Source organism: Hyla sarda, unplaced genomic scaffold (assembly GCF_029499605.1).
Source record: "Hyla sarda isolate aHylSar1 unplaced genomic scaffold, aHylSar1.hap1 scaffold_635, whole genome shotgun sequence".
NCBI classification, from domain to species: Eukaryota; Metazoa; Chordata; class Amphibia; order Anura; family Hylidae; genus Hyla; species Hyla sarda.
Window position 1 is genome coordinate 7,718 of NW_026610650.1, and position 20,176 is coordinate 27,893.

General features: G+C 46.0%; 1 protein-coding gene across 1 annotated transcript; it reads left to right on the top strand.

Moving 5' to 3' along the window:
- The first annotated feature begins 2,195 nt into the window (after positions 1-2,195).
- On the top strand, positions 2,196-4,823 carry LOC130342047 (oocyte zinc finger protein XlCOF6.1-like). The gene is made up of 3 exons (XM_056554249.1): positions 2,196-2,448; positions 2,532-2,816; positions 3,725-4,823. The coding sequence occupies exons 1-3, from the start codon at positions 2,265-2,267 to the stop codon at positions 4,588-4,590; spliced, it is 1,335 nt and encodes a 444-aa protein (XP_056410224.1). The 5' UTR covers positions 2,196-2,264; the 3' UTR covers positions 4,591-4,823.
- The last annotated feature ends 15,353 nt before the right edge of the window (positions 4,824-20,176 follow it).

Genomic DNA, 20,176 nt, shown 5'->3' on the forward strand with positions numbered 1-20,176 from the left:
TCGTGTTATCTGGTATATGTCTCCATGTTGTGTATTGTGTTATCTGGTATATGTCTCCATGTTGTGTACTGTATTATCTGGTATATGTCTCCATGTTGTGTATTGTGTTATCCGGTATATGTCTCCATGTTGTGTATAGTGTTATCTGGTATATGTCTCCATGTTGTGTATCGTGTTATCTGGTATATGTCTCCATGTTGTGTATCGTGTTATCTGGTATATGTCTCCATGTTGTGTATTGTGTTATCTGGTATATGTCCCCATGTTGTGTATTGTGTTATCTGGTATATGTCTCCATGTTGTGTATCGTGTTATCTGGTATATGTCTCCATGTTGTGTATCGTGTTATCTGGTATATGTCTCCATGTTGTGTATCGTGTTATCTGGTATATGTCTCCATGTTGTGTATCGTGTTATCTGGTATATGTCTCCACGTTGTGTATCGTGTTATCTGGTATATGTCTCCACGTTGTGTATTGTGTTATCTGGTATATGTCTCCACGCTGTGTATTGTGTTATCTGGTATATGTCTCCATGTTGTGTACTATGTTATCTGGTATATATGTCTCCATGTTGTGTATTGTGTTATCTGGTATATGTCTCCATGTTGTGTATTGTGTTATTTGGTATATGTCTCCATGTTGTGTATATGTCTCCATGTTGTGTATTGTGTTATCTGGTATATGTCTCCATGTTGTGTATAGTGTTATCTGGTATATGTCTCCATGTTGTGTATTGTATTATCTGGTATATGTCTCCATGTTGTGTATCGTGTTATCTGGTATGTGTCTCCATGTTGTGTATTGTATTATCTGGTATATGTCTCCATGTTGTGTATTGTGTTATCTGGTATATGTCTCCATGTTGTGTATTGTGTTATCTGGTATATGTCTCCATGTTGTGTATTGTGTTATTTGGTATATGTCTCCATGTTGTGTATATGTCTCCATGTTGTGTATTGTGTTATCTGGTATATGTCTCCATGTTGTGTATAGTGTTATCTGGTATATGTCTCCATGTTGTGTATTGTGTTATCTGGTATATGTCTCCATGTTGTGTACTATGTTATCTGGTATATATGTCTCCATGTTGTGTATTGTATTATCTGGTATATGTCTCCATGTTGTGTATCGTGTTATCTGGTATGTGTCTCCATGTTGTGTATTGTATTATCTGGTATATGTCTCCATGTTGTGTATTGTGTTATCTGGTATATGTCTCCATGTTGTGTATTGTGTTATCTGGTATATGTCTCCATGTTGTGTATTGTGTTATTTGGTATATGTCTCCATGTTGTGTATATGTCTCCATGTTGTGTATTGTGTTATCTGGTATATGTCTCCATGTTGTGTATAGTGTTATCTGGTATATGTCTCCATGTTGTGTATTGTGTTATCTGGCATATGTCTCCATGTTGTGTATTGTGTTATCTGGTATATGTCTCCATGTTGTGTATTGTGTTATCTGGTATATGTCTCCATGTTGTGTATTCTGTTATCTGGTATATGTCTCCATGTTGTGTATTGTGTTATCTGGTATATGTCTCCATGTTGTGTATCCTGTTATCTGGTATATGTCTCCATGTTGTGTATAGTGTTATCTGGTATATGTCTCCATGTTGTGTATTGTGTTATCTGGTATATGTCTCCATGTTGTGTATAGTGTTATCTGGTATATGTCTCCATGTTGTGTATTGTGTTATCTGGTATATGTCTTCATGTTGTGTATTGTATTATCTGGTATATGTCTCCATGTTGTGTATTGTGTTATCTGGTATATGTCTCCATGTTGTGTATTGTGTTATCTGGTATATGTCTCCATGTTGTGTATTGTGTTATCTGGTATATATCTCCATGTTGTGTATTCTGTTATCTGGGATATGTCTCCATGTTGTGTATTGTGTTATCTGGTATATGTCTCCATGTTGTGTATTGTGTTATCTGGTATATGTCTCCATGTTGTGTATTGTGTTATCTGGTATATGTCTCCATGTTGTGTATTGTGTTATCTGGTATATGTCTCCGTGTTGTGTATCGGGTTATCTGGTATATGTCTCCGTGTTGTGTATTGTGTTATCTGGTATATGTCTCCGTGTTGTGTATTGTGTTATCTGGTATATGTCTCCGTGTTGTGTATTGTGTTATCTGGTATATGTCTCCGTGTTGTGTATTGGGTTATCTGGTATATGTCTCCATCCTGTTATCTGGTATCACCTCATCATCCGAGAGCAAGAAGATAAATCATGTGCAGGAATATCCCCTCAAATGTCTCCATATAACATCCTGGAATTGTATAGAATTAAATGTTTATTCACAATACAGGTTCCTATAAGGTGTCAGGACGTGGCGGTCTATTTCTCCATGGAGGAGTGGGAGTATGTAGAAGGACACAAGGATCAGTACAAGGATCAGGTCATGATGGAGGATCAGCAGCCCCTCACATCACCAGGTAATAGACATGACTATATACACACGTCCTCTCATTATTTGTATGTAAAGAATGAATTCAGTCTCTGTATGTGTTCCCTACAGTCAGATCCAGTAAGAGAACAGCACCAGAGAGGTGTCCCCGTCCTCTTGATGAACAGAATATGGAGGATATTACTACAGGGAAAGATCTGATCTATATAAATGCTACAGACATAAAGGAAGAAGAAGAGACAGATGTGAGTCGTGATGAGCAGTATAAGGAGCACATTCCTACAGAGAAAGATCTGAACTATATTAATGCTTTAAACATAATAGTAAAAGAAGAAGAGACAGATGTGAGCAGTGATGAGCAGTATAAGGAGGACATTCCTACAGGCAGCAGCCCAGGTCAGTAGTAACCACTAATTGAAGAGTCACAGATTCTACTTAGTCCCCGGCTGCAACAATTTTGTGTGGAATTCTTTAAAGGAGTACTATCGTGCAGGACAACTTATCACAGGCGGTCCTACCGCTGGGACCCTCCCACGATCTCCTGCACGGGACCCCGGGGATGATTCATCCCCGGAACTTGGTGTGTCGACCCGGCACAAAGTGGCGGCCAGCACCCCCCCAAATATATGTGTCTATAGGAGAGCCCGAGGTACAGCGTCCGTCTAGCTCCGTCTCTCCCATAGAGATACATGAAGGGGGGTGTCATGTCATCTGCCACTTCGTGGGGGGTTTGTCACGCTCCATTCTTGGGGAAAGCCGGGGTCCCATGCAGGAGATTGGGGGGGTCCCAGCAATCTGATCCCCCCCCCCCCCTTGATCAGACACTTATCCCCATCCTAGGACATAATAATGTTTTATAGGCATTTTCCCTGAGTGTAGTGAGATATATGGTATGCACCCTCCCTGATACTGATCTTGTCTGTAAAGTCCTTGTTTGCGCTGTTGTTTTTCTTGTCCCTGTTGTCTCCATCTTATATAGTCAGCAGGATTTCCATGTAGACGACTAGAGGAATAATTTGGGATATTTCCCAGCACTTCTGTATTGCTGGGGGCTCTGAACCGCCTCGGCTGTCGTCTGATTTGTGCCCTATGGATTGTTCATTGCTGCTGGATGGGAGTGTGATGGGGTCCAGGAGTGGGGTGTATGTGACCTGAAGACCCGATATTATGTCTACATTAACTATTTATTATCCGGAGGACGGGGAGAAGGTTCCATGATGTCACATGCTGCACTTATAATGTTCTACTAAAAAGACTATAAATATGGGCGCAGTTATTAATAAAATCTGTGTTATTCTCTGCAGATTCTTGTAGCAGGAGATCAGAGGAGAATCTTATATCTTCAGATTATAAAGCAGATGATGATGATATCACACAAGATACATATGAAGAACATTCCATTATCCCAGATACACCCTCAGCCCTTCACAGCCAAGATCTGTCATCTCAAAAAAGTAATAATAGAAGTGTTGAGCATCAAAAAGCTCTTACAGGGGAGAAGCTGTTTACATGTTCAGAATGTGGGAAATGTTTTAGTTTTAAATCACGGCTTGTAATACATCAGAGAACTCACACAGGAGAGAAGCCATTTGCATGTTCACAGTGTGGAAAATGTTTTGCTCATAAATCGCATCTTGTTGAACATCAAACAACCCACACAGGAGAGAAGTCATTTTCATGTTCAGAATGTGGAAAATGTTTTACTTCTAAATCACGGCTTATAATACATCAGAGAACTCACACAGGGGAGAAACTATTTTCATGTTCAGAATGTGGAAAATATTTTACTTATAAATCACGGCTTGTTGAACATCGGAGAACTCACACAGGAGAGAAGCCATTTTCATGTTCAGAATGTGGAAAATGTTTTACTCAGAAATCACATCTATCTGAACATCAAACAATTCATATTGGAGAGAAGCCATTTTCATGTTCAGAATGTGGAAAATGTTTTACTTCTAAATCACGCCTTGTTAAACATCAGATAATTCACACAGAGGAGAAACCATTTTCATGTTCAGAATGTGGAAAATGTTTTACTTCTAAATCACGGCTTGTTAAACATCAGATAATTCACACAGAGGAGAAACCATTTTCATGTTCAGAATGTGGAAAATGTTTTACTCGAAAAGCAAGTCTTCTTATGCACCAAAGAACACATACAAAGTAGCCTTTTAACTTGTCAAATTGTGCAAAAATTACAACATTGCAGTCAGTCACAAGAGACATCAATTTAGACCAATAAATCGAAAAAGTATTAGTATTCCAGAAAATGTCTGATATACAAAATGCAAATAGAATCCAAATAACACATCTGTATATATGTCACCAGGTACTAGAATATTATATATATATAAATAATCTCCAAACAAATAAGAGAAAGAATGCGGCAGCTCACCAAAATCCTTCAGGCTTTATATCATGCGGGTGTACAGACAGGTGCAAATCACAGAGAAACGTCCCTTTCACACTGACTTGTGCTTCTTCTGGCTCCGGGAGCAGGAAGAAGCACAAGTCAGTGTGAACCGGACGTTGCTCTGTGATTTGCACCTGTCTGTACACCTGCATGATATAAAGCCTGAAGGATTTTGTTGCGCTGTCGCATTCTCTCTCTTATTTGTTTGGAGTTGCATTAGTCTAAGGACTTTATTGCTGAGCACCACCAGATAGAGGCATTTATGAGCGGCCGTATTATTGCCATCGGAGAAGGGATTTGTATCCCTCCCTGTGAATCCACGGTAGTGCCCGCTGAAAACTTCTCATTGTTACGAGTGATTAATAAAGATTTACTTTTCAGACATAAAGTTTCTTATCCATTTATCTCTATAATTTTGTCTGCTGGGAAATAATCCCCCATAACAATGTAGAGATATGATGTGTCCGCTGCTCCTCATGGTGAAGACCCAACAGGTATAATCCATGGGGAGCTGCTGGGACTGGATATTCCCCACCGGCCATGATTGACAGATCGCTCTTTGTTCACATATGTTACATATTATGGGATATTTCTCAATACATGTTCTCATTATCAAGGTTACAGGTTATCACTGAGATACACTGTACAGTGCTGGATGTATATATATATATAGAACCTAATGACATAGTACAATACTATTTCAGTACAGTGGGAGGATATACCATATATATACACATGAAGTATCCAATAAGAAAACACCCACCACCTAATGTATACCATGCCGGCCCACAAGGGAGGAGGACTGGACTCGTAATGAACCAGATATATATATATATATATTAGGATAAACACCCCTCATGGGGGCTCAGTGGTTTGTTCTGTTGTCTTGCAGAACTGGAGTCCTAGGTTCAAATCCATCAACATCTGCAAAGAGTTTGTATGTTCTTCCATGTTTGTGTGGGTTTCCTCCGGTTTCCTCTCACACTTCAAAAACATGTGACCCCAATGGGGACAGGGACCAATATGAGTGTACAGCGCTGCGGAATCTGTGTGCGCTATATAAATAAGGAATTATTATAAAGGAAACACCTTCAATTATAGTAGACACACCCACATTTATAATAGACACACCCACATTTATAATAGACACCCCCCCATTATATACACATCCTCAATTATAATAGACACCCCCCAATTATATACACATCCTCAATTATAATAGACACACCCACATTTATAATAGACACCCCCCAATTATATACACATCCTCAATTATAATAGACACACCCACATTTATAATAGACACCCCCCCAATGATATACACACCCTCAATTATAATAGACACACCCACATTTATAATAGACACCCCCCAATTATATACACATCCTCAATTATAATAGACACCCCCCAATTATATACACATCCTCAATTATAATAGACACACCCACATTTATAATAGACACCCCCCAATTATATACACATCCTCAATTATAATAGACACACCCACATTTATAATAGACACCCCAATGATATACACACCCTCAATTATAATAGACACCCACATTTATAATATACACACCCTCAATTATAGTAGATAACCCCAATTATAATACAACCCCCCAATTATAATAGACACCCCCCAAATATAATAAAACATACCCATGACTTTGAGTATAAGTAAAACTTTTTTTTTTTATCAATTGGTGCCAGAAAGTTAAACAGAAAAAAATATTAATCCTTCCAGTACTTATCAGCTGCTGTATGCTCTTTTATTTTAGAATTTCCTTTCTGTCTGACCACAGTGCTCTCTGCTGACACTCTTTTTATTAGAAAAATACAAAACTTATCAAATACAAAACACAAAGCAAGCTTAACCAGCTATAACATAAATAAGAAATACTCTAGAACCAAAAACAAAACCTCATAAACAAAACCCTGCCTAACCGGCCAGCCCAGCTTTACTGAGATACTAAAATACTAAGATATTAAAGTATGCCCAAAATATCTAATCAAACACTCACACACTTACCGAAAATGAACATAAGAAAAATAAATAAATAAAATAGCACAACTTGGCTTGTCAAAATATAAACATAAAAGTTATCATTATCCGACTATAACTCAAAACCATCCATACTTGGGAACACGCAACAAGAAAACTAAACAGAAACGTAGCAAGCACACCTCAAAAAAAAAAAAAAATAAAAAATAAAAAATTATTATATTTTTTTGTACATATACATACATACAAACAAAAACTATAATAGTAGTAATAATAATAATAATCATCAAAATAATCATATCACACATACATTCACTTACAAAACGTCCAAATTAACTGGATCCTCTATCCGGGACTAATGAAAATACCAAAGAAAACATAAAACAGACCAAATAACTGAAATAAACTAAATAAACCACATATCAATACAGCAACTGGTCCGGCTACCATAACGCTGAAACAATATGAAACAATATAGATATAACACAATATAGGTACAAAATTACTAAATATACTATATAAATAAAATATAATATAAACAAAATATATGCACTACAGAAAACCCCTACAAAATCAATAGAAAACCCTAGGAAAAACCCTACACTAAAACTGTACCCTCACCCACACCACCCCTCCTGTACATGGGTCAGAGTCCATACCGTTCTTACAGTTCACAAAGTCCAGTCCTTAACTGACCCATGTCAGGTCCCCCAAAGATGAACACCACCACCCACAAGCACACCCTCCCCACCTAGCACTCCTCCCAACCAACTTATACACAAACTTATACAAACTGAACCACAACCCACTTTAGGCCCAAGTTTGGTCGCCTGTAAGCCCTTCATACCATATCAGCTTAAAAACAAAACAAAAAACTAGCGTGCACATGCATCAGCCCACCACCAGGGAGAAGGATGGCAGACTTGATACATTCAAAATAATTTTACACTCTTTCCCTAACTCCCCCTACAATTCTCCCTAATCCTATCCCTTCATTCAAACTAACCCTGTTCTCATCCTATCTCTGTCCCTCTGACACTGTCCCCAACCAAAATAAAGGTACTCTACCCAAAAGGTCTAGTACCTAGGGCACATCAAAGGAAAACCCTCTCCATAGGAGAGAAGCCCTACTGGTACCAAGACTGCCATACTCCAAAGACCTGATCTTCCCAAGGTCACCGGTGATGTTCCTACAGACCTCCACCTCGGAGAGGATTTTCTGTTGGGTCGACACTAAACACCGTGCATTCCACGTGTAGTACCTAACCACTAAACTGACTAAGAATAAAGTGCCCCGATCTCGGCCACCCAGGTTCCTGAATGCCCCATAAGCCCACTCCTGATAGGTAAGGCCGGCAAGTTGACTCCAGCCGATGGAAGCGCCCACCCTGTTGTAAACTCCTATATTAAAGGGACAATGAAGCAGGAAGTGGTCCATGCTTTCCAGCGTGTCCCCACACTCTTCTCGGGGACATCCCCGGTCATCAGAGTTCCTACACTTCAAATTGTCCCTCACATATAGCTTCCCCTGAAAGCAGCGCCAGGCCAAGTCCCAAAACTTCTGGGGGATCCTTTTCATGTTTAAAAGGTACAACCCCACCCTCAGATCCCGACCTGGGCAGTCCCTGAGCGCCAGAGGCTTCTGGAAGTGGGTCAACAGAACCCGTTTGTCAAGGAACTGCCTTGACTGGGTCCTGATCTCCCACACTCCCAGACCCCACCGACGTATCGCCTTCAGAGTCGGGGTAGCGTAAGCCGGAAGATATCCATGGGGCGTACGGAGGTCCTTCACTTGCCCTCCTGTCTCCCATTCCTGGAAGAAAGGCCGAAACCATTCCCTACAGGAGAGTACCCACGGAGAAGCCCTCTCTGACCAGAGGTTTGAGATGTTAGCTTTCAAGAAGGTGTTGGTTAAGAACACCACAGGGTTTACCATAGATAAACCCCCTAGTCTCCTTGTGCGGTACGTAACCTCCCTCTTGACTAGGTTCATCCTGTTCCCCCATAACAGTTGGAAAAACAGGCTGTAGACCCTAGTGTAGTAAGCCTCTGGCAGGATGCATACGCTGCCCAGATAGATAAACAAGGGGAGCAGGTACGATTTGATCAGGTGTACCCTTTCCCTGAGGGTCATAGACCAACCCTTCCACTGGTCCACCTTCTGAGTGGCATCCTGGAGCTTACCATCCCAGTTTTTGGTGGGATAATCATCCTGGCCGAATATGATGCCCAACACTTTTGCTGAGTCTTGGGGCCCTGGAAGGGTGTCCGGGAGATCAAACGTGGGATCTCCCCCTCCCAGCCAGAGACTCTCACACTTATCCCGGTTGATCTTAGACCCGGATGCCTCCGAGTAGCGGTCCACCTCCGACATCACCACATCGACCTCCTCTCGCGAGGACACGAAAATGGTGACATCGTCAGCGTACGCCACCACTCTCTGGGCGACATCCAGCTCTGCCAGGTTCATCCCGACTCCCGCCAACGGCCCACAATCTACCCTCCGGACGAAGGGATCGATTGCGAACACGTATAATAGCGGGCTCAAAGGACAACCCTGACGGACTCCGGACCCCACCTCAAAAGAGCGGCCAGACCAACCGTTCACCAGTGGGAAACTCTCTGCCCCTGCATACAAGATCTTAAGCCAATTCACAAAAGTACTCGGTAAGCCATATCTCAGGAGGACGGACCAGAGGTACTCGTGGTTCACCCGATCAAACGCTTTGGCCTGATCCAGGGACAGCAAGTACCCCTTCCAGAAACCCGCACTACTCCTCTCCACTGCCTCCCTGACACTAAGGACAGCACTTAAGGTGCTTCGGCCTGGAACAGAGCAGTGCTGAGCTCCTGAAAGGAGCCGGGGTGCAAACTTCACCAGCCGATTAAACAGTATCTTGGCCAGAAGCTTCCTGTCCGTATTGAGAAGAGCTATGGGCCTCCAATTCTCAATACGGCTGGGATCTTTACCCTTTGATAGAAGAATCAGGGCTGACCTCCTCATTGACTTCGGCAGAGTGCCCGAGGAGAGACACTCATTGAATACCTCAGTCAAGAGGGGAGCTAAAGACTCCTTAAAGGTCCTGTACCACTCGGATGTTAAGCCATCCGGACCCGGCGACTTCTTAGGGGCGAGCCCCTCGATCGCCAGTCTCACTTCCTCTTCCCTGATTCCTTCTGCCAAAACATCAAGAGAGGGGTCTACCCCTGGCTCAGGAATGGTTTCAGCCAGGAAAGCCGACATCTTGTCTCGATCTAGATCCTTCCTCCCCAAGAGGTGCGAGTAGAAGGATCTGACGACCTCCAAGATCCCTGATCTGGACCGATTCAGAGATCCTGTACTATCAATCAGTCCTGAAATTACTTTACTACTCACTGACATCTTACAGTTTCTGTAAGGGTCGGGCGAGCGGTACTTCCCGAAATCCCTCTCAAAAACCAAAGATGCGTGCCTATCGTACTGACACCCCATCAGCAAGGATTTCACTCTGGAGATATCCTCTCTGCTACCTCCAGTCGAGACGAGAAGCTCGAGTTTCCTCCTCCAGACCCTGATACAGGCGATACCTGTTCAGGGACCTGAGGCTCGAGAGCTGGCGGAAGAACCCCGCAACCCACTTCTTGAATATCTCCCACCACTCTGACTTACTACTACATAGGTCCAGTAAAGGTACCTGACTCTGAAGAAAATCCTCAAAGGACTGTCTTATCTCTGCTTCCTCCAGGAGGGACGAATTCAGCTTCCAATAACCTTTTCCCATCCGGGGGGTCTCTGAAACATTCAGGGAAAACAAAATCATACAGTGGTCGGAGAACTCCACCTCAACCACGGACACTGCGGAAGAGATGGCTTCCTCCTTTAAATAAAACCTATCTATCCTAGACCTGCGACTACCTTGATGATAGGTGAAACCCGTGTGGCCTGAGGGGCTCCGGATGTGGGCGTCCTCTAGGCGAGCTTCTCTAGCTATGCTAATCAGTGCCACACTATCGCAAGTCAGCGGACCATTGGAGCCTCTCCTATCTTGGGACCTCGTGACATTATTGAAGTCCCCTCCAAAGATCACTTGCCGACTCGTAAAAAGAAAGGGCTTAATCCTCATAAAGAGATCTTTACGGCCCCGCTTAGTTTGTGGGGCGTAGATGTTAATGAGCCGGAGCTCTTGTCCCTTCATGAAGACATCTAAGATCAGGCACCTCCCCATTTCTAACTCAATAACCCGTCTGCATTCAACAGGAGCGGTAAAAAGGACCGCCACCCCACTATACGGCTCAGCCGCAAGAGACCAGTGGGAGGGACCGCGCCTCCACTCTCTTCTGGCTTTTACCAGGGAGGCTAAATCTGACAACCTGGTCTCTTGCAGATACAAAATGTCGGCTTCAACACGGCCGAGAAAATCAAAGGCTGCGAATCTAGCCGTATCCGACTTTATGCTGGCACAGTTAATAGATGCCAGTGTCAGTGGGGTGAGTGCCGCCATCCTGGGTGATTGAGTTAGATGGCCTCACCCTTTAAACCTTCTTCCTCTCCTTCCCTCCACCCCCATCTGAATCGGAGGAAGACCCTTTGCCTCTTTTTAAACTCAGGGATATATCCATCCCAGGATCTTTACCTCCAGCATCTGGTGTTACCTCTCCCCCTGAGGAAACTGCCCCAGAGGAAGGAGGCTCGGCACCTCCTGGAGGCCGCACTGCCTCCGGACCCTCGAGAAGAGGAGGGGAGATGGTATCCCCAAGGGCCTCATATCGATTTGAAAGGACGATCAGAGGGTCAGAGACTGAGTTGTTCCTTCTATGGTCTGAGGCTACAACTGAAGAGGAGGACGGCGCTGCCTTACTCTTACCCTTCTTCCTCCTCTTCTTCTTTTCCTGGCCACCATTTACTGTCTGCCCCTCCTTCTCCTCCTCATCCACAGTTTCGGATTCAGAGGCATGACTGGAGGAAGGAGCATCTTGACATTCTTCCCTACGCAGTCTCCCTATCTCCTCATCCAGTTCGGCCCCACCCAAAGCCTCAGAGTTATTCTGACCTCCTTCTGAGCCAGTGTCTGAAGTGGGACCCCGAGCTACCCCTGGCACCTGGGCATTCTCAAGGGCCCTCTCCAACCTGCGCTTCTCCTCTCGCCTCCGCATAGAGGGGGTCTTATGTTTTTCCTTCACTGGCTTTGGTGCCCCCTCTCCTCCACTAGTCCCCTCCCCCGCTGGGGCAACCGTTAGGCTCTCCCCAGCTGGGGCGGTCACAGTGTTGGAGAACGAGCGTGGACACCGGCTGAACGGGTGACCTAAGTCACCACACAAGTTACACCGAATCTGCCCACAGGTGGCCGCCAGATGACCCACCCCACAGCAGAGGGCGCATATCTGCTGAGTGCAGTTGGCACTAAAGTGGTTTGGGTCACCACACCTGTGACACAGCCTCGGCTGCCCCTGGTAGAAGATCTGAATCCTGTCGCGTCCCAGAAAGGCGGCCGAAGGGATGTGGGTGACCGTGTTCCCTGAACGCCTGAGACGAACGGAAAATGTCCAGGCCCCAGACCATATATTGTGCTCGTCAAAGTTCTTCCGGGGGACGTCCGTCACCTCCCCGTACCTGCCCAGCCAGGTCATAATGTCATAACAAGAAAGTGACTCGTTACGGGTCAAAACGGTCACTTTCTTTACCATACTCTGGCGAGATACCGCTTTTACAGCGAAATCTCGCCATCCGGGCTCGTTTTTCATCAGCTCATAATTAGACCAAAAGAGATCTAGTCCTTCCGGCCTAACAAAGCTGACGTCAAACTCGGAGGAGCCGAAGGGGTGAATCAGGGCAAAGATGTCCCCAGCCCTGAAACCCATCTGGAAAAGAAGCTCCACCACCTTGCCCCTTTGGGGGCACGCATCTTCGCCTTTCCAGACCAAACGGGCCACATTCCTGCGACCTACCTCCTGCCCGTGTGTCTGGAGGGACCATACGGTCTCCCCATTCCTCTCTCGGAACGCTACCAGACCATGTCTCTCCACCCAAAAAGACAGGTCCATCTCCTTTCCCTCTACCTGGAGCGTCCTTTGTCCTCTCTTTAGTGCCTCCAGGAGACGCCGTTGCAACTGACCTTCACCAGATGCAGGAGGTAAAGATCCTACTGAACCCCCAGCTGCCACACTTGCATAACTCCTGACGACCGGGGGGGCAGCCGGACCAGACACCGTCCCTACATCCCCGCCTAGGCCACCTGTACTGCCACAAAAGCCACTCTTATTCCTACCATCCACACCACTACTACTACTACTCTCATTCACACAACTACTCCTCCCATCTGCACCACTACCACTCCTCTCATTTACACCACTACCACCCCTCCTATTCACTCCACTATCACCACTCTTAATCACTTCACTGCCACTCCTCCCGATCACTCCACTACCACTCCTCCCATCTGCACCACTACCACTCCTCTCATTCACTCCACTATCACCACTCTCATTCACACCACTACCACTCCTCCCATCTGCACCACTACCACTCCTCCCATCTGCACCACTACCACTCCTCCCATCTGCACCACTACCACTCCTCTCATTCACTCCACTATCACCACTCTCATTCACACCACTACCACTCCTCCCATCTGCACCACTACCACTGCCACATACACCCCTCTCATCCACAGCACTACCACTCCCATCTTTCACACACCTTGTATTAACATTGCTTTTATTGACAGTATTTTTGGGATCAGCAGCTGCTTCACCCACTACCTCTGGGCTGGCCTGGACATGCTTTAGCTTGGCCTTTTTGTACATTCTCAGGTCGCCGGCGGCTGCCATTGTCGGCGACGCTGACTCCTCCTCCATTCGAGATGTCACCGCCGACATCACCTCCCGAAGCTGAGGCTGCCCCTCCAGGCGCACCTCCACCACTCCTCCTGCCACTGATGTGCAGGGACTCCCCTCTCTCACAGGGGAGATCCCTGCAGTGCCTGCGCCACACACTGTGCCCAACCGCACAGGCTCAGCAGCAGGTTCTGACACCTGGACGCTCCCCTCCCTCTCAGGGGAGTGCCCCGCAGCACCGACACTACTAGCAGCGCCCAGGGGACCGCCCCCCAAGCAGAAGATCTCACCACACACCTCAGGCGCCTGGACACTCCCCCCCCCCTCTCAGGGAAGTGCCCCGCAGGGCTAGTAACATTGCCCACAATACTCGGGGAACTGCTCCCCTTGCAAACTGCCGCATAACTATTGCCCACTATTAGCCTGTCCTGCTCTTCCCTACCAGCAGGACGCGTGACTGTAGCACCCGCGGCCATGTTGGATGCAGCACTGTACCCCCCGTGCTGGTCCCGTTCCACAGCAGAAGCGGGATCTGACAGGGTGGGGGGCCCAGCAGCTTGAACCAACTTTTCAGGTGGCCCAGACTGCTGGATAGGAGAGAAAACAAACTTTATCTGCTCCTCAGTCTTTTTCTTCTTCTTCTTCTTCCTCCTCTTCCTCTCCTCAGGGCCCAGGTCCTGGCCAAAACTGAAATTTTCCAGACGGGTGGGTGACTCTTGCATCACTATGGCCCGCATGAGCCCCCCACAGACCAGTCCACTGTCACCGCCATCATTACTGTCACTTTCCTCAGAGGTGGCTGGTAGGGCGACTTGGGCAGGGTTGATGTAATCCGCACTCGGGGTGACAGAGGTCTTAGGGGTACACGGGGTATCACACACATCCCCCTCACTCTCATCACCCTCACTGCCGCCATCTCCCTCACCACCTTCCTCCATCTTCTCCTCCGTGACACACAAGCACTCTTCCTCCCCCTGACTATCCTCTTCCTCCTTCACAGGGGTCCGCATGGTTTTATAGCGGTCTTCATTCTTTAATTTTTCTTTAAACATGCCTGCTCCCTCTACAATCAGCATTCGGGCTCTCACCACCTCCTGCTCCTCTGCCTTCAGCTCACACACCCTGGCAGCAAACTTAGCCCTCATAGCCTTGGCAGAGTTATCTGTTTGGTAGCGAGCAAACTTCAGGTCTTCCCTTATGATTTTCAGCTTTTTCCCCAGCTGCTCATATTCTACAAGATTTGCCTGCATGCGGGAACCGAAAGTAGCTAGCGACTCCCTGGGACCCTTCACCCCCCATTGCTGGGGTTCCATAGTATCAGACACAGTCCCCGAAGACATAACCATAAGCTTCTTACCGGACGCCTTGCGGTTTCCAGCGAAGGACGGGGGAGTGGGCTCCACATTACTGCGGAGCCTGCTGGATCTTCTCACCCTGTCCTTGGAATCGGCCGTAGCTCTCTCACTCCCACCCCCCTCCGGCCTAGTTCGAGGGGTGGAAGTCTGGGGCTCCATAGCAGGAGGCTCTCCCAAGGAAGCTGCCACCCTCCTGGGGAAAAGGCTGTAGGAAACACTGCTTCAATCCTCTCTCTCTGGAAGTCAGACACACCCAACAAACAGCTGCTGTGTTCCACAGGAAGTGCTCTCTGCTGACACCTCTGTCCATGCCAGGAACTGTCCAGAGTAGGAGCAAATCCCCATAGCAAACCTCTCCTGCTCTGGACCGTTCCTGACATGGACAGAGGTGGCAGCAGAGAGCACTGTGGTCAGACTGGAAAGAAATTCAAAAAGAAAAGAACTTCCTGTGGAGCATACAGCAGCTGATAAGTACTGGAAGGATTAAGATTTTCAATTTACAAATCTGTTTAACTTTCTGGCACCAGTTGATTTAAAGAAAAAATTTTTTTCCTGCGGAGTGCCCCTTTTAAGACATGAGTTCATGAGGAGGGAGACTAAGAATGGAAGAATGGAGGCTGTGAGAAGCTGAGACAGAGGCGGCCATCTTGGAAGGATGAAATCCACCATTTTGGATGAGGTAACCGGCCCTTTGGGAAGAAAGTCCAAGAGGGTGAGATGAGACTAAAGACATTGAAGCCCATATAACTCTTCCTATATGAATAACCTATACTAAGGACGGCCATTATATGGAGATTTATTGTTTATGTAGTGTCGGCCATGTTGTCAGGAAGATTATAATAAAGAGCTCGGAAATCCTCCATGATGACACCTGAGGACACTTACCTATATGAGGTTTATAACAGGGTATAGTAAGGAATCTATTAACCCCTTCAGGACACTGGCCATAAATGAAGCTGAACACACTTCATACCTGGTGGGTCCGGTTGTTATTAGCAGCCAGGACCCACAACTAATGACGGACATCACTGATTGGTCACATTTCTGACACTAACCCTTTAGATGCTGCAATCAATGTTGATTGCGGCGTCTAAAATAGGAAAATAGCATTTCCAGCTAGCTGAGGGCGCTGATCAGGACCATCACAACAAAACTGCGGGGTACCAAGGACACAAGAGGAGGGTCCCTCACCTGCCTCCGGCGCGTCCGATCGACGATTGATTGCCCCAAGCCTGAGATCCAGGCTTGAGCAATCGACCGCCGATAACACTGATCAATGCTATGCTATGGCATAGCATTGATCAGTGCTGGCAATCAATGTACTGTATGTTATAGTCTCCTATGGGAAATATAACACTGCAAAATAAAAGAGTAAATAAATGTGATTTAACCCCTTCCCTAATAAAAGTTCAAATCAACCCCCTTTTCCTATTTAAAAAAAAAATGTAAATAAATATAAACATATATGGTATCGCCGCGTGCGTAAATGTCCGAACTATAAAAATATATCATTAATTAAATCGCAGGGTCAATGGCGTACACGTAAAAAAAATTCCAAAGTCCAAAATAGCGGATTTTTGGTCACTTTTTATACCATAAAAATTAATAAAAAGCCTGATCAAAACAAAAATGGTACCGATAAAAACTAAAGATCACGGCGCAAAATAATGAGTCCTCATACTGCCCTGTACGCGGAAAAATAAAAAGTTATAGGGGTCAGAAGATGACAATTTTAAACGTATTAATTTTCCTGCATGAAGTTATGATTTTTTTCCAGAAGTGCGACAATATCCAACCTATATAATTGGGGATCATTTTATTCGTATGGACCTACAGAATAATGATAAGGTGTCATTTTTACCGAAAAATGTACTGCGTAGAAACGGAGGCCCCCAAAAGTTACAAAATGGTGATTTTTCTTAAATTTTGTCGCACAATTATTTTTTTTTCCGTTTCGCTGTAGATTTTTGGGTAAAATGACTGATGTCATTACAAAGTAGAATTGGTGGCGCAAAAAATAAGCCTCATATGAGTCTGTAGGTGCAAAAAGGGTTTTGATTTTTAGGTGAAGAGGAAAACATGAAAAACCCTGAGTCGCCAAGGGGTTAAAGGGGTATTCAAGTAAAAAAAATTTTCACATCAACTGGCTCCAGAAAGTTAAACAGATTTGTAAATTACTTCTATAAAAAAAAAAATTCTTAATCCTTCCAGTACTTATTAGCTGCTGAAGTTGAGTTGTTCTTTTCTGTCTGACCACAGTGCTCTCTGCTGACACCTCTGTCTGTCTCAGGAACTGTGCAGAGTAGAAGCAAATCCCCATAGCAAACCTCTCCTACTTTGGACAGTTCCTCACATGGACAGATGTGTCAGCAGAGAGCACTGTGGTCTGACCGGAAAGAACAACTCAACTTTAGCAGCTGATAAGTACTGGAAGGATAAATACTTTTTTTTTATAGAAGTAATTTACAAATCTGTTTAACTTTCTGGAGCCAGTTGATTGAAAAAAATGTTTTTAACTGGAATGCCCCTTTAAGCTTGTAATAAGAGATCCTGCTGAAATCCTTCAGTGATAGAAACTTAGGCAATGACTCTTGTTGTCGGGTGAATATTATGTCATCTGCATAGAGGGAGATTGTCTGGTTCCTTCTCCTATTGAGACCCCAGAAATACCAGGATCTTGTGGAACTGCTTGAGCTATAGGATCTATGCAGAGGATAAAAGGGGACGGTTCACCTTGTCGGGTCCTGTTACTAATCATAAATTCTTGTGATAATTCTCTGTATGTAAAGACCCCAGCATATGGGGCTGTATATAGAGCTTTTACTGCATCCAAAAAGTCCCCCCCCCCATCCCCCTCTGTTGGATGGTGAGAAGGTAAACCACCGGTTTATATGGTCCAATCCCTTCTCAGCATCCAGCGACCGAAACAGTAGACTCCTCCTCCAGCGCCACATCATGGAATAGGTTCAAGATTCTCCCGGTGTTGTCACATGTTTGGCGACCTTTAATAAACCAACTGAGGCATCAACATGGAAAGACGGCCTGACAGAATTTGTGTGTATTTTTAAATCCATATTTAACCCCTTAACGACCACGGATGTAAATGTACGTCCTGGTGCAGGGTACTTCACACACCAGGACGTACATTTTTTTGTATTCAAAAAGTTTTTATTGAACAAATATGGGAGAACAAACAACATCCACCGCAAGTAGGGTGGTAATAAATCTCCAACTACAGCACTCGCAGAGTTGACAATCACTGGCGAGATCATATAACAATGGTAATGAGAGAAATCTTACACAGTCTACTGCATCCCGTAGATAGTCTGAACCTCCTGAACCCAGTCAGCTAGCGCGGGGGCTGTACTGATTTCCATCTGCGGGGGACCACCCTCCTAGCAGCTGAGAGTAAGATTCCAACCAGGCCCTTCTTTAGGGATTTCACCTGGCCCGGCAGCATGGACAGCAGGGCAGCCTGAGGGGACCTCGGAACAGCAAAGCCCACAATCCTGGAGACTGCGTCTAGGACTCCCGACCAAAAGGGCGTAATAAGAGGGCAATCGTACCAGATATGTACCATGGTCCCAGGGGCAGAGCCACACCTCCAACACGTGTCAGGGACTGACGGGTAGCATCGGTGAAGCAAAGTCGGCACACGGTACCACCTCGACAGGATTTTGAAATTTGTTTCCTGAATTTTAACAGACACGGAGGATTTATGGCACAAGGTACACGCCTTTTCCCAGTCCTGAGGGGCAAAGGTGCGGCCCATCTCCCGGGACCATCCCTCCCTATGGGCCGGAGCCCGAGCATCATCACTCGACTGCAGAAGGGCATAGAGCACCGAAATAAGATGACCTGGAGAGTTGTCAGCTATACACAAGGATGGCCTGTGGAGGTCTAAGGAGAGCCTCCAGGTTGTGTAGAAGTGTGTCAGTTGGGTGTACTGCCAACGCATGGAGGGGGTTAGGGATTCCCCCTGTAGGACCTCCGCTATAGACTTCAGGGACCCAGAGTGAAGGACATGGACAAACTGGAAGACTGTCCCACGCAGCCTTGTCAGGAAAGAGCTAGAGAGTCTCCCCGGGGGGAAGTCAGGGTTGCCACATATCGGTGTCAAAGGGCCATTGGGGCGTAAGAGGCCCGCCCCACCCAAGTAACGGAGGCACACCCGGAGCACTGACCGCGCCACTAGCGGGAGACCCGTCAAGTGAGCAGCAGACCAATAGGACGCTCGCATCCAAGGAAGGGACGTCAGTGGGAGCGGGGAAAGGAGGGCCTCCAAACGCACCCAAAGCTTACGGTCTTGATGGTGGAACCAGTCCATAACCCTAGTGGCAACCGAGGCCAGGTAATATAAATAGGGGTCGGGAAGGGCCAGTACCCCGTCCGTCTTCGGTCGAGTCAGACCCCGTCGGGCCATACGGTGTCCATGTGAGCCCCAGACATAGCGGGTAAACAGTCTGTTGAGAGTCTGGAAGAAGGAGCGGGGGAGGAAGATAGGAAGAGTCAGGAAGAGATACTGGGCAACAGATTCATCTTAATGATATTCACTCATCCCAACCAGGAGAAGTCACGTCTGTCCCATTTCGTCAGATCTGAAGTAAAGGAGGAAAGGAGGGGGCCAAAGTTCAGGTCGAAGATACGTGTCAAGTCACTCGATACCTGAATCCCCAAATATGTGAAGGAGGAGGACGCCCAACGAAAGGCGAATCGCCCCTTGAGCACCGAAACAGCCTGCGGGCCCAGGGAGACATCGAGGGCAACACTCTTAGAAACATTTAACTTATAATTGCTTAAGGCGGCATATTCATCCAAAAGTGAGAGGAGAGCAGGGAGGCTCTCATCAGGGGCAGAAAGGTATAACAATAAATCATCGGCAAATGCTGCGCATTTGACCACTTCATGCTTTATCGGGACCCCCCTGATCGCTTCACATTGTCTAATAGCCTGGAGGAGATGTTCCATCACTAGAACAAAGAGTAAGGGGGAAAGGGGGCAACCCTGTCTGGTGCCATTGCGGATGGTGATAGGGGAGGATAAGGACCCATTGACCCTGACCCTAGCTTGCGGATTGGCATAGAGAGCAAAAATACGCTGGAGCATTAGGGGGCCTAAACCCAGTTGCGTGAGAGCACCCCTCAGGAACTCCCACGCCATTCTATCGAAG

What these genes read in the sequence shown, in the direction of transcription:
- LOC130342047 (XM_056554249.1), top strand. Translation starts at nt 2,265, where the DNA reads ATGTCTCCATATAACATCCTGGAATTGTATAGAATTAAATGTTTATTC. An exon ending in GCAGCCCCTCACATCACCAG is followed by an intron (nt 2,449 to 2,531) that starts GTAATAGACATG and finishes TGTTCCCTACAG; the next exon opens with TCAGATCCAGTAAGAGAACA. An exon ending in TCCTACAGGCAGCAGCCCAG is followed by an intron (nt 2,817 to 3,724) that starts GTCAGTAGTAAC and finishes TATTCTCTGCAG; the next exon opens with ATTCTTGTAGCAGGAGATCA.